The sequence below is a fragment of the Somniosus microcephalus genome, chromosome 20, assembly GCF_052327205.1.
Source record: "Somniosus microcephalus isolate GS21.2 chromosome 20, FLI_Smic_1.0, whole genome shotgun sequence".
In the NCBI taxonomy this organism is placed as follows: Eukaryota; Metazoa; Chordata; class Chondrichthyes; order Squaliformes; family Somniosidae; genus Somniosus; species Somniosus microcephalus.
The window spans coordinates 43,144,362-43,158,015 of record NC_141006.1 but is presented as its reverse complement, the minus strand read 5'-3'; the positions used below and the strand labels follow the sequence as shown (position 1 = coordinate 43,158,015).

The 13,654-nt window shown below is 41.7% G+C and overlaps 1 protein-coding gene across 22 annotated transcripts in view; it reads right to left on the bottom strand.

Moving 5' to 3' along the window:
* Window positions 1-13,654, bottom strand: part of macf1a (microtubule actin crosslinking factor 1a) — a 628,388-nt gene that overhangs the window by 296,520 nt on the left and 318,214 nt on the right. For all 22 annotated transcript variants that reach the window (XM_085962506.1, XM_085962516.1, XM_085962528.1 and 19 more), the window contains one exon: window positions 1,629-1,795. In XM_085962506.1, coding sequence (XP_085818632.1) covers window positions 1,629-1,795 — 167 coding nt within the window. The remainder of the gene's footprint in view (window positions 1-1,628; window positions 1,796-13,654) is intronic.

Sequence of the window (13,654 nt, the reverse complement as noted above, 5' to 3'; positions counted from 1 at the left end):
TGTATGTTACATCCTCAAAGAATTCAAGCAAATTTGTCAAACATGACTTCCCCTTCGTAAAACCATGCTGACTCTGTCCTATTAAATTGTGTTTATCCAAATGCTCTGTTACTGTTTCCTTAATAATGGACTCCAACATTTTGCCAACCACAGATGTTAGGCTAACTGGTCTATAGTTTCCAGCTTTTTGTCTACTTCCCTTCTTAAATAAGGGTGTTACATTAGCAGTTTTCCAATCTGCCGGGACCTTTCCTGAGTCCAGGGAGTTTTGGAAAATAATCACCAATGCATCCACAATCCCTACCGCCACTTCTCTCAAGACCCTAGGATGTAGGCCATCAGGTCCGGGGGATTTATCCGCCTTAAGTCCCATTATTTTACCGAGTACCATCTCCTTAGTGATTTTAATCGTGTTTAGCTCCTCCCCCCCCATTGCCCTCTGCTTGTCCAGTGTTGGGATATTTTGAGTGTCCTCTACTGTAAAGACTGATACAAAATATTTGTTCAGCGTCTTTGCCATCTCCATGTTCCCCACCACTAGTTTCCCGGTCTCATCATCTAAGGGACCAACGTTCACGTTAGTCACCCTTTTTCTTTTTATATAGCTGTAGAAACTCTTGCTATCAGTTTTTATATTTTTTGCTAGTTTACTTTCATAATCTATCTTCCCTTTCTTAATTAATCTTTTAGTTATTGTTTGCTGGCTTTTAAATGCTTCCCAATCTTCTATCCTCCCACTAGATTTGGCTAATTTATATGCCCTTGTTTTCAGTCGGATACTATCCTTTATTACTTTACTAAGCCACGGATGGCTGTCTTTTCTTTTACTCCCCTTTTTCCTCAGTGGAATATATTTATCTTGAAAGATGTGAAATATCTCCTTGAATGTAGACCACTGCTCTTGTACCGTCTTACACTTCAATCTGTTTTCCCAGTCCACTTTAGTTAATTCTACTCTCATACCTTCATAGTCTCCTTTATTTAAGCTCAGTACGCTGGTTTGAGATCCAACTCTCTCACCCTCAAACTGAATTTGGAATTCAACCATATTATGGTCACTCATTCCAAGGGGATCCTTTACTAGGACATTTTTTATTAATCCGGTCTCATTACACAGGACCAGATCTAAGATTGCCTGCCCCCTGGTTGGTTCAGTTACATACTGCTCAAGGAACCTGTCCCTAATACACACTATGAACTCTTCCTCAAGGCTGCCATGCCCAATTTGATTAGTCCAGTCAATATGAAAGTTAAAATCCCCCATGATTATAGCTGTTCCCTTATTACAAGCCCCAACTATTTCCTGATTTATACTCCGACCAACAGAGTTGCAACTTTTAGGAGGCCTATAGACTACGCCCACTAGTGACTTTTTCCCCTTATTATTCCTGGTTATCTGGTCATCATCACATTGCTGTGTGCAAATTGGCTGCTGCATTTCCTACATTACAATGGTGACTACACTTCAAAAGTACTTCACTGGCTGTAAAGTGCTTTGGGATGTCCAGTGGCCCTGAAAGGTGCTATAGAAATGCAAAACTTTCTTTTTTCTTTTCCTGACAATTCTAACAAAAACTCAACAAAATCTCTCAACCCTTATTTTTTCAAATTCAGTCATAACAATTCACCTGTACTTATGGATGATAGCATTAAATACTTTTCCATCACTCCAGCTGGAGGTGAAATTGGAGCATTTTAATCCAGAATAACCTTCTGTCAACTTCTGTGTCCAAAGTAGCAGTTTTTCTTTTGCTGACATGTCACCTGATTCTCCACTCACATAGATCTCGGAGATCTGCAAAGGAAGATACATATGGTGAAACACAGCTATACCCAAATCATTTCAATTAAGACAAATACTATATGCACTACGAACACAGTAAAAGTCTGGTTCACAGATAATCAACATGGAGATTATTCCCATCCATAATGACCAACTAAACACCAGTCCCATCATTCTGATAAAATCTTGGTTGTTCCCATTGCAGTCTTCCTGGGAACATAGTTGGCAAACGGAATTATTGTTGTCATACAAAATGTATATGTGTACACACGCACACACACTCCTACTCACTCTCCCAAGGCCTCGACCGCTAATTACTCAGGTTAGTTCTATGCCCCTTTTGAAAAAGTCTCCAATCCTGCGGCATACATCCACTTTCAATAGAACCCTGAAATATAATTTTTAGGACCTCATCAGAAGGCTGTGGGTTCAAGCCCAATTCCAGAAACTTGTATGCATAACCTAAACGGACACGTCGGTGCAGTACTGAGGGATTGCTGCATGCTTGAAGTGCTGCCTTCTGAATGAGATGTTATCTCAAGGCCCTGTCTGTCCTCTCAGGTGGCTGTAAAAGATCCCATGATTCTACTCGAACAGGAGCACGGGAGTTCTCCTGGTGTCTAGATCATTTATCCCATTGCAGCTTGTGGGCTTTGCAGCGTACAAATGGCTGCCGTGTTAATCTACATGACTACACTTCAGAAGTACTTCATTGGCTGTTAAGCACTTTGGAACATCCCGAGAATGTGAAAGGTGCTGTACAAAGAAATGCTCTTTCCTTTTATCAATTTCTACAGGATGCTAATCTTTGGACAGGAGCAAACCCCTACAGTTATAGGGAGTTAATACTAACCTGGAAATACTTCTGTTTAAACCTTGATAATGGTTAACACCGGTGAAAAAAACTCCACAATTCAAGTATCTATAATTGTATTACAAAATTGCTATACTACAGTTACATTGAAAGTACCTAATGAGCCAGTTACTGACAGACCTTTTATAGCTCAAGATCGTTGGCCAAATTCTAACATTACCAACCAGAACTGTTGTAAAGGCTCATTTGTTAAGATAATAAACCACATCACTAAATTCCCAATGAGTCTTTAAGTTATTAGATAAAAAGGAAAGCTCAAAATCCAAACCAACAGAAAATTCTGGAAATGCACAATGGGTTAGTCACCATTTGAAAGGAAAAGACAAGTTAGTTAATGTTTCAGGTAGGATTGTTCACCAGAACTGTGATGGCAGGAGAGACCTTTTGCTGAAGTGACCAGAACAAAAAAGGGAGGGACAAACAACATATAATTGACTATCTGTTCTTCACTCCACTCTCGGTTTGGTCAGTATTCTTTCCCTGACCATGTCAGTTCTGATGAACATTCAGACCTGAATTGCTCATCTATGTTTTCATTTTAAAATTTGAAATTTAAATAGTTTTCTGCACACATTCATCGAATGTTCACAATTTTATTGGTTTTAATTAAGTTAACAAAAAGTACATCAGGCTATAAAATATCAGACACTTTCTCCTCGAGCACAAAAGGAGGAAACTGTCGTATCTGAATGGTGTGGTTATTTTGTCCAGTATTTGAACATGTACATAATAACTGCATTTTATACTGAGGAAAACTGGAAGATATTCAAATGTGGCTAAGGTGCGTCTTGACAATGCCTGAACACAAGTACTCAATCATAAAAAGATACTCGAGGGGTTAATTTAAAACATTTCAACCCAGCTGCCTAAGGGGTATCACATGCAACAACTTGCATTTATATAGCACATTTAACGTAGTAAAACATTTCCAAGTTCTTTACAGGAGCATAATCATACAAAAATTGACACCAAGCCAGAGAAGGAGACAATAGAACGGGTGACCAAAAGTTTGGCAAAGAGGTAGGTTTTAAGGAAAAAAGGAAGAGAGGTAGAGTGTTTCAGGGAGGGAATTCCAGAGCTAGACAGCTGAAGGCACAGCCACCAATGGTAGGGTGAAGGAAGTCAGAGATGCATACGAGGCCAGAATTGGAGGAACTCAGAATTCTCTGGGCTGTAGGAGGTTAGAGAGAGAGGGGCGAGACAACATGCTGAAAAGCAAATTCAATAATCTATAGAATAATATTTGTGACACCTCTCTAATTACCAGTGATTGTATTAATGTTCTGGAAAATACATTCCAAAGTACTGCCCAATCCAAGCAGCAATTCTGTGGTTGTGTAAATTTCAAGTATATTGCACAAGGAGGTGATTTAGCAATCACTGCAACAATAAATTCATCTACAAGATGATGTTCAGTATTCCTGATCAGACGTAACAGTTTTATTTAAAAAGGTCAGATACAAGAGTTTCTGCTGCTAAATTTATAAGCAAATGCTAAAAATAGGTATTCAGTCCAAAATCATTATGGTGCATGATTTGATTAGTTTGCCTCGAGGACAAAGGAGTCTTCATTTCTACTACTGGAGTTTTAAAAAATTGCATCTGTGAAGATCTGTACTTATCCCATAGGGTACCGAATTACTTTGTCAGCATTGCAGTTTTCCCTCACACCCTGGAAAACTAATTTCATAAAACCATAGATCACAAGAGACCATTCAGCCCATCATGTCTATGCCAGCTCTGTGAAAGAGCTATCCAGTTAGTTCCACTCCCCTGCTCTTTCCCCATAGGCCTGTGAATTTTCCCCCTTCCAGTATTTATCCAATTCCCTTTTGAAAGTTACTACTGAATCCGCTTCCACTGCCCTTTCAGGCAGTGCATTCCAGATCACAACAACTCGCTACATAAAAAAAAAATCCTCATCTGTCCCCTCTGGTTCTTTTGCCAATTACCTTGAAAGATTTAACCTATATTGTATTTTGCATTGTGCTATTATAGTGGGACCAAGGAGCAGGCTATGTAGAACTGTGCTGATTAACAGTATGGTCAAAATTAGAAACATTAACAGGTGAACTTCAAAAATTTTACAAAACAACTTGGGTTTATATAGCATCTTTAACATAATAAAACATCCCAAAGCACTTCACACGAGCGTAATCAAACAACAATTGACACCGAGCTAAAAGAGACATTAGGACAGGTGACCAAAGCTTGGTCAAAGAGCTAGGTTTTAAGGGGTGTCTAAAAAGTTTAGTTTTCAACTGTTCTGCATAAAATGATTTCTGTTTACCACATTCATCTGTGGACATCTGTAACGGGCCACTTGCTGAAGCACAAAGTGGAGAGGACGCACTGGAGTGAGGTCCAGCAAAGGAGTTTGAAAAAATTTGGCCAAACCAAAAAAGTATGCAATAAAACTTGGTTAGTAGGGATGCAATAAACACTGGAGTCAATTATCACTTGCTATGCCTGGTGTTAACAGGGCAGTAACTACTTCAAAATGAGATTGGCAGCCTTATCGCCCCGTTAACACCGACGATGCAGTCAGCACCATTTTGAAAAGGGCCTACCGCTGGGCGCCCAAAGCAACCCCCTATTTCAGGTGGTAGGCCCCTTTCAATATGCAAATTGGGGTCCTAGGACCTCAATTGTCATTTTGGGTCTAAACCGGTGGGAGCGTGTGCCATGCAGGCTCCGACCAGTTCCACGTGTGATGGAACTGAAGACGACCCGCAAAGGTAACTTCCAAATTATGTTTGTGGGGCCCAGTGGAGCTGCCGCCCAGGGAGCTCTTGCGCCCCCCCAGCAACTGCGACCCTCCCGCAGTTAGCTGTCGGCTGGGGGAAGCCCAATATTGGTCAGCCTCGATCTGGTGGACTGCACTGGGACATCTGTTTGCGCACCACTGCTGGCCACCTAGATGTAAATGAAGCCGGGGCCTCAAAAATCACAGCAGCCTCTTCGGTACGGGTATGGGGGAACAGCCAGCACGCTCCACCAGTCGGTTGCCTAAAAGCTACAACTGACTCCACTGGGTCTATTGCTATGGAGTGGTTAGTTACCCTGTCTTTTCATTGCATCTGCTCCACTTGGCACTTCAGCAAACATAAGAACATAAGAATTAGGAGCAGGAGTAGGCCAGTCGGCCCTTCGAGCCTGCTCTGCCATTCAGTGAGGTCATGGCCGATCTTCTGCCTCAACTCCATTCACCAGCCCTATCGCCATATCCCTTGATGCCCTTACTAGTCAGAAATCTATTGACTTCTGTTTTGAATATGCCCAATAACTGAGCCTCCACAGTCCTCTGGGGTAGAGAATTCCAAAGATTCACCACCCTGTGTGTGAAGAAATTTCTTCTCATCTCAGTCCTGAACGGCCTACCCTTTATCCTGAGGCTGTGGCCCCTGGTTCTAGACTCCCCAGCCAAGGGAAGCATTCCAGCATCCACACCATCAAGCCCTATAATAATTTTGTATGCTTCAATGAGGTCCCCTCTCATTCTTCTGAATTCAAGAGAATACAGGCCTAGTTTACTCAATCTCTTCTCATACGACAGTCCCACCATCCCAGGAATCAATCTCGTGAACCTTCGTTGCACTCCCTCTATTGGCAAGTATATCCTTCCTTAGGGAAGGAGACCATAATTGTACACAGTACTCCAGGCGTGGTCTCACCAAGGCCCTATATAATTGGAGTAAGATTTCTTTACTCCTGTACTCAAATCCTCTTGTAATGAAGGCCAGCATACCATTTGCCTTCCTAATGGCTTGCTGCACCTGCACATTCACTTTCAGGGACTCATGCACAAGGACATCCAGGTCCCTTTGAGCATCTGCATTCCCCAATCTTTCACCATTTAGGAATAACTCTGCCTTTCTGTTTTTTCTACCAAAGTGGATAACTTCACATTTATCCACATTATATTCCATCTGCCATGTTCTCACCCACTCACTGAGCCTGTTGAGATCCCCTTAAAGCCTCTTCACATCCTACACTGCCACCTAGCTTTGTATCATCAGCAAATTTGGAAATGTTACATTTAGTCCCCTCATCCAAATCATTGATCTAGATTGTGAATAGCTGGGGCCCAAGCACTGATCCTTGCGGTACCCCACTAGTCACAGCCTGCCATCCTGAAAAAGACCCGTTTATCCCTACTTTGTTTTCTGTCTGTTAACCAATTCTCAATCCATGCTAGTATATTACCCCCAATTCCATGTGCCCTAATTTTGTTCACCAACCTCTTGTGTGGGACCTTATCGAAGGCCTTCTGAAAATCCAGATACACCACATCTACCGGTTCCCCTTTGTCTACTCCACTGGTTACATCCTCAAAGAACTCCAATAGGTTTGTCAAACAGGATTTCCCTTTCATAAATCCATGCTGACTCTGCCCAATCTTACTATTAGTTTCTAAGTGCCCAGTTACTGCATCCTTTATAATGGATTCCAGCATTTTCCCAACTACTGATGTGAGGCCATCAGGTCTGTAGTTCCCCATTTTCTCTCTCCCTCCTTTCTTAAATAGCAGGGTTACATTTGCTATCCTCCAATCTGCAGGAACCGTTCCAAAATTCTATAGATTCTGGAAGATGACAACCAATGCGTCCACTATTCCAATGGCCACCGCTTTCAAAACCCTAGGATGTAGGTTATCCGGTCCTTGAGATTTATTGACTTTTAGTCCCATTAATTTTGCTAGTACTGTTTTTTTTGCTAATAACAATTTCTTTAAGTTCCTCATTCTCGTCACACCCTTGGCTTTCTCGTATTTCTGCGAGGTATTTTGTGTCTTCCTCCGTGAAGACAAAAACAAATTATTTATTTAATTTCTCTGCCATTTCCTCATTCCCCATTATAAATTCTCCCATCTCTGACTGTAAAGGACCTACATTTACCTTCGCCAGTCTTTTCCTTTTCACATACCTATAGAAGCTTTTACAATCCGATTTTTTATTTTTCGCTAGTTTGTGCTCATATTCCATTTTCCCTTCATCAATTTCTTGGTCCCCCTTTACTGATTTCTAAAAAGATCCCAATCCTCAGGCTGACCGCTTTTTCTGGCAACTTTATAAGCTTCCTCCTTTGACTTAATATTAGCTTTAATTTCTTTTGTTAGCCATGGTTGGATCACTTTTCCTTTTGGGTTTTTATGCCCCAGAGGAATATATGTTTGTTGCAAATTATGCATTATTTCCTTGAATGTTAGCCATTGTATGTCCACCTTCATACCTTTTAGTGTAGTCTCCCAATCTACCATGGCCAACTTGTCCCTCATACCCTTGTAGTTAGATTCAAGGCCTCACAGAGGAGACCTTAAATGGGAATTTTAAAACCAATTAATTTTAAAATAAGAGCATGGGGATACACTATAGGCAGGTACTAATTAGTCATAGTTCTTATTTGTCTTCCTTTCAAGTAAATGAATGCAGTCCCAATAATGTTTGTTGCTTTCAGGAATGAAATTTGGGGGTGCGGTTTACAAGCTGCTTGCAGTAAAGCACAGGCCTATCAAGACTGTTGAACATTTTAAAGTACAATGTTGTGCACACCAACATGCATAATTAGAAACATTTTTGGAGACTGTTTTTTAAAGAATGACAAGATATGCTTCTCCACATTATTAAAGTAACCTTACATTAACCATTTCCTGGCCAAGAAGCGAGATCTGCTCTAAATTGTCATCTTCGCCTTCACTATTCATTGATAATCCAAACTCATTTTCCGAAATGGACAAGTTGCTTCTATCGGGCATAGAGCAGAGCAGCTCAAAATCTCTGCTCGTTGTTCTGCCAGATTCACTATCATTTATATCTGTAGATGGAAAATTACTGCAGTAACCAGAGGAGTACAGAGTATTATTAGTCTGGAGCTCTGTATTTAAAGTGAAGTCACTCTGCAAAGGTGACACATTAGCCTCCATTCTTAATAACTTTATTTCCTCTTCAAGAGCCTCAGTTCCCCTGTACGGTGATGACTGGCTGTTCTCCCCATATATGTGTTCAGTATGTAGAGGTTTAAACAGCTTATCAAGTGCACTGAATCTCATTGCGCTGTTTCCCTCCCACTCAAGCTGTCGTTTCTCCACTGCCGTCTCTCTGGATGATATGGGACTTTCAACATCACCTTTTATTTTATTGCTGTTGAAGGCAGCAGCCTCAGTGATATTCTCAATTCTTCCACTGCTTACTGCTGTATTTCCTTTTACATGCTGAATTTGGTTCTCTTCTCCAGACACTGGGAAGGGCACAGCTCTCAAATCTCCTTTCACTTCAGCTTCTGAAAGCTTTACACCTAGGTCACAGAGCTCTTTCCCTGCTGAAATTTGATCTGCTATATGTAATTCTTTCCCAAATTTCTCCACATGTTCACCGATTGGTTTGATTTCAGCTTCAATAGAAAGCACCTGCTGTGCACTTTCTACACTAGCGTCAACATTTACATCTATTGATTTCTCTGGCGTGATCACAGTCTTAGCAATAAAATGTGATGCATTACTGAGATGCACCGGCTCTTGTAACACATCTGAAAGGTCTTCAACATGTTCCGTGTTCCAGTTTTTAGGATCAGTGTTGGTCTCCGTTAACAATTTTCCCACCGTTACATCCAAAGGGAAATGTATCGCATCCAAACCAGTGTCACCTTTTTTCTGCAGTGTCGCCAACCGGAATGATTTTTCAGGCAGGTTTTTTTCAGGTCCTTCTGCAGCATCTCTAGAATGTAAAGCAGCTTTCTTGTTTCTCCTTATGCGTTTAAATCTGATTTTTTTTTGTGGCGTGAGGGGAGATTTTCTCTGATCTGTTTCTGCAGTCTCTTGTTGCTCTCGAACGCATCCTAAAGAGTTTCCCATTATGTCAGAATTAAAATACAGGCAGCATCTAATGCTCTGGTATCATCCCTCACAGCTACATCTGAGCTCAACCGATCAGAAAAGTTCTGCCTCGCCCCAGGAGAATCCAAACGGCAATTAAAAATTCTAACCAGCTGCAAGTCACTCGCAGCATATTGCACAGCCAGCCATCTTAAGGTACTGTCTCAGTAACGTACAGTAATCCAATGCATGTCATAGCAGTTCGAACCACTTGACCGAAAACAAGCTGATCTTCGATTGGCTTACGTTTTCTCCAGTTGCCAGGTCATAATGATCACCCTCTCCTTACTATACCCCTACGTACAATTCAAACACCTCCAGAAAGTGACTCGGAAGAGCATTAGCACATTTGGTTAAAAGGAACTGCAACAATCTTATAACAGCATTCCTTAACCATTAATCACATACGCTGTCAAATTTCCACGGCAAGATTTTAAACTGGTGCATTAACCTTTTGAGTACTAAATAGTCTTTTCCTCCATGCACCACACAAACATGTGTGTATTATTGCCAGTTCCATACACATATGCTTGATGCTGCTAAAGCAAATCTCACAGAATTACTCTAATATCTAAAAAAATAAAATTCTTTCAAGCTGTGACGAACCACTCCCAGGCAATGGGTTAAGTCTGTGCACCACATTTGCTCCGTATTCATATGCTAACTCAATGATACCGCAGTCTCAGCAGCAAAGGCAGACGGCTGCGTCATGTCAAAAAAAAGGGTCATTGGCATGCTGCAGAATAACTGAAACTACATCAACCTCACGGGGTGCCAAGCAATAAATATTTGCTCAACTCTGTGGTCATAACCAGAATTGCAAATACTGAATTTTTAAAAATTAATAATCTCTGCATTGCTCGATGTACATTGTCCAGCATTAATATTCAATACAAGCTGGAGTCAAATACCTCCGACAGCTTTTCCACTCCAATTACCTCAAATTTTTCCAACGTAGTTTTTGATTTAAAATAAGTAGCAGATATGGCTGTAGTGTTTATTTGGAGATGATAGTAATAAAAAAATTACAAATTCTATTTAACCAATTCAAATTTTATAATATTTAACTTAAGAAATGTATAGTTATATCAATAAAATGTATGATTAGAAAGTTACAAACAAAATTATTTCAATTCAGTTACATTCCCATATTAGTGGCTTTTTTGCTCTGCTGTTCAAACAATACATGACAGTTATACTGTATTGATTGAACATTGATTTTTCCTTCATAGTTTCTTAAATAGAATACAATGCCTACTGTATGTTTTCAAAAATTATTTTGTATAAATTTCTAGTTCTGAATATTATAAAATAACTATATTCTGTGACATTAACCTTTATAGTTAAATTTAAACAAAGAAAATCAGTAAAAAATAAATTGGTGTATGGTATATCTTAATGGATTATAGACTGCCTTTTTACTTTAAAGAAATGTGCTTCTGCTTCTATCATGATATAAAAATGAGACGTTTAATATTGCGCGCAATTAAAAATTTGTGTTATTTCCCTGACCTCACTGGGCAAGTTTTGACAGCTCCCGAATCAAGCTATTAAATATCTGATTTCAGAAAATGGCCTCCGCACCACCAAAAACTGAAAAGCAGATCAAAAATTTTCAGCTTCAGTAGGGCACAGCTAAGACCGGATACAAGATACGCCCAATATGGATCGAAATTGCACCTATATTTAATGGGAGTTACTTTGCATAGATAGATATATTTAACGTACATATTTTAAACTTTCTACAGAATATCTTTATTTTTGGTGTAGCGTACCCTCAGGTTGAACGGCTTTATTAGCTACTACTGCAGTTGTAAAGGGTTGGATAAAGGGAAATGTGACTATGGGTCCATTGCGTCTATCCTCATGCTACATTCTCCGAAGGAAACTGGGTCAGGCTTCTCAAAGTCGGAATACAGTAACTCCTTCAAAGATGCTGCATATTGAAAGTAACTAGCCTGGAGAAGTTCTGACTGTGAACCTCTCTCTATTCCTCCTCCCTCCACTACTGAATTTCTTTTTATTACAAGGAATATTGCCGTAGCAATTCTACTACAAATATTAAGGTAAAATACCTGCTGCAGTATTATATTTTCAGAAAAAAGCCATTACAAAAACAAGTTTGCAACGGTCTTTTGAAATGGTAGCACCAGCCATTATAAATGCTGCAAGTTGAAGTAACTTTGTTAACTATTAATCAACTTTATAAACTTAAGTCAAATCAAAAAGATGAGCTACAGACATCAGAATGCTTTAGAAGCGGAACGGTCAGTAACAAGTTGCTATGCCTCCCTTCCGTGGCTATGTCCACACCCGGGTGACCCTGGAGAAGGAGCATGCGTTGTCCGGTACGCTTGAGGTCTTCCGCGGCCGGAGGCCACCACAGGGACTGGAGTGTGTAGTCGATAGTGTAAATAATATTATTTTTTCATTTGATAAGTTCCTTTTGTTTTATTTATGATTTGGGTGTTAATGTTTGTGCCCTTTAAAAAGGGGGCACTTTTGTAATGTATGTACCTTTAAGGGGGGGGAACTACTTTGTACAGCTCATGTATACTGTAGTACCGGCAGTGACCACACCTGTACATAACGTTGAGTAGTAATCTGTACAGTTCAGTTGCAGTTTGAACCGCGTTGAGTAAAGACCTGTTGTACCATTCTCTGCAGTCCTTTTCTTATTATTACACGGACGTAACAGTGGCGACGAGCAAGTTCGAACCTACCTGCAACTCTGCATCACCTCCCAGGGATTCGCTCCTGGAGAACAGTGGAAGAAGGTCGAGTCCAGAAGCACGGGCGTCGACCAGGGGCAACCGCCCAGTCATCCAGCGGAGATTTGAGCATCGCAGGGGAGGCTGTCGAGAGCCAGGCTTGGATTCCAGCCACGGTGGTCCAGCGAAACGGGCTGGCAACAGGTACTGCGCAGACCCTTCCCGGACAACGGCGGGCTAGAGCCCGACCGAGCGGCACAGAAAAAGGCCGAGCAGCGTCGACGGGGGAGAGGGCAGAGCGCAGCCGGTGTTCAGGACCGAGCGGCGTCAATGGGGGAGAGAGACGAGAGAGAGCAGAGCGCAGCCGGTGTTCAGGACCGAGCGGAGTCAACGGGGGAAGAGAGACGAGAGAGAGCAGAGAGCAGCCGGTGTTCAAGGGCCGAGCAGCGTCAACGGGGGAAGAGAGGCGCGCAGGAAAACGCGAGGCGCTGCCATTGCCACAAGGACCACAGAGAGCAGCGTTGGCAGCAGCGCAGGAGCAGTGCGCGAAACCCACAGGGCGTCGCCATTTGCCACGAGGACCGCCGAGAGCGGCGTTGGCAGCAGCGCGGGAGACGCCATTTTAAGCCGCAGCGGGGAAGAAAGGAAAGCGCGGGAGACGCCATTTTAAGCCAGTCTAACCACACCCAAAAATGCCGAAGAGTGGCAGTATCACAGCGTTCAACAATGAAGTCGAAGATTGGACGACATATGTTGAACGCATAGAAGTATACTGCAAGGCGAATGAAGTGCCAGATGACAAGAAAGCGCTGGTATTGTTGAATTCAATGGATGCAAAAACGTATGGCTTACTACGAAACCTAGTAACCCCAGAGAAGCCAGTAGAAAAGGATTTTGAAAACATAGTGTCAATCCTACAGGACCACTTAAACCCCGCACCGCTGCTGATAGCAGAAAGATTTAAGTTTCACAAAAGGAACCAGCATAAAGATGAAAGTAATGCTGAGTATTTAACGGAAGTGCGCAAGCTATCGAAACACTGCCAGTTTGGAACGGGACTAGCAGATACTTTAAGGGCCAAGTTTGTGTGTGGGCTTCAAAGTGAATGAACCCAGAAACGGCTTTTATCTGAAAAGGACCTTACGCTGGAAAAGGCTTTCAGCATGGCGGTATCATATGAAGCAGCAGCACGGGGCGCTGCAGAGATACAACAGAGACCACAAGAATATGGCACAAACGAAATGTCATATGGAACAGAGAAGTGCTATCGCTGCGGCAGAACAACACACGACCAGAATGATTGCTGGTTCAAAGACAAAGTGTGCAGACAGTGTGGAAAAGTAGGACACAGAGCACGAGTCTGCAGGTCGGGAAAGAAAACCAGCAATAAGAAACCGACCAAAGGAAAGTACAAG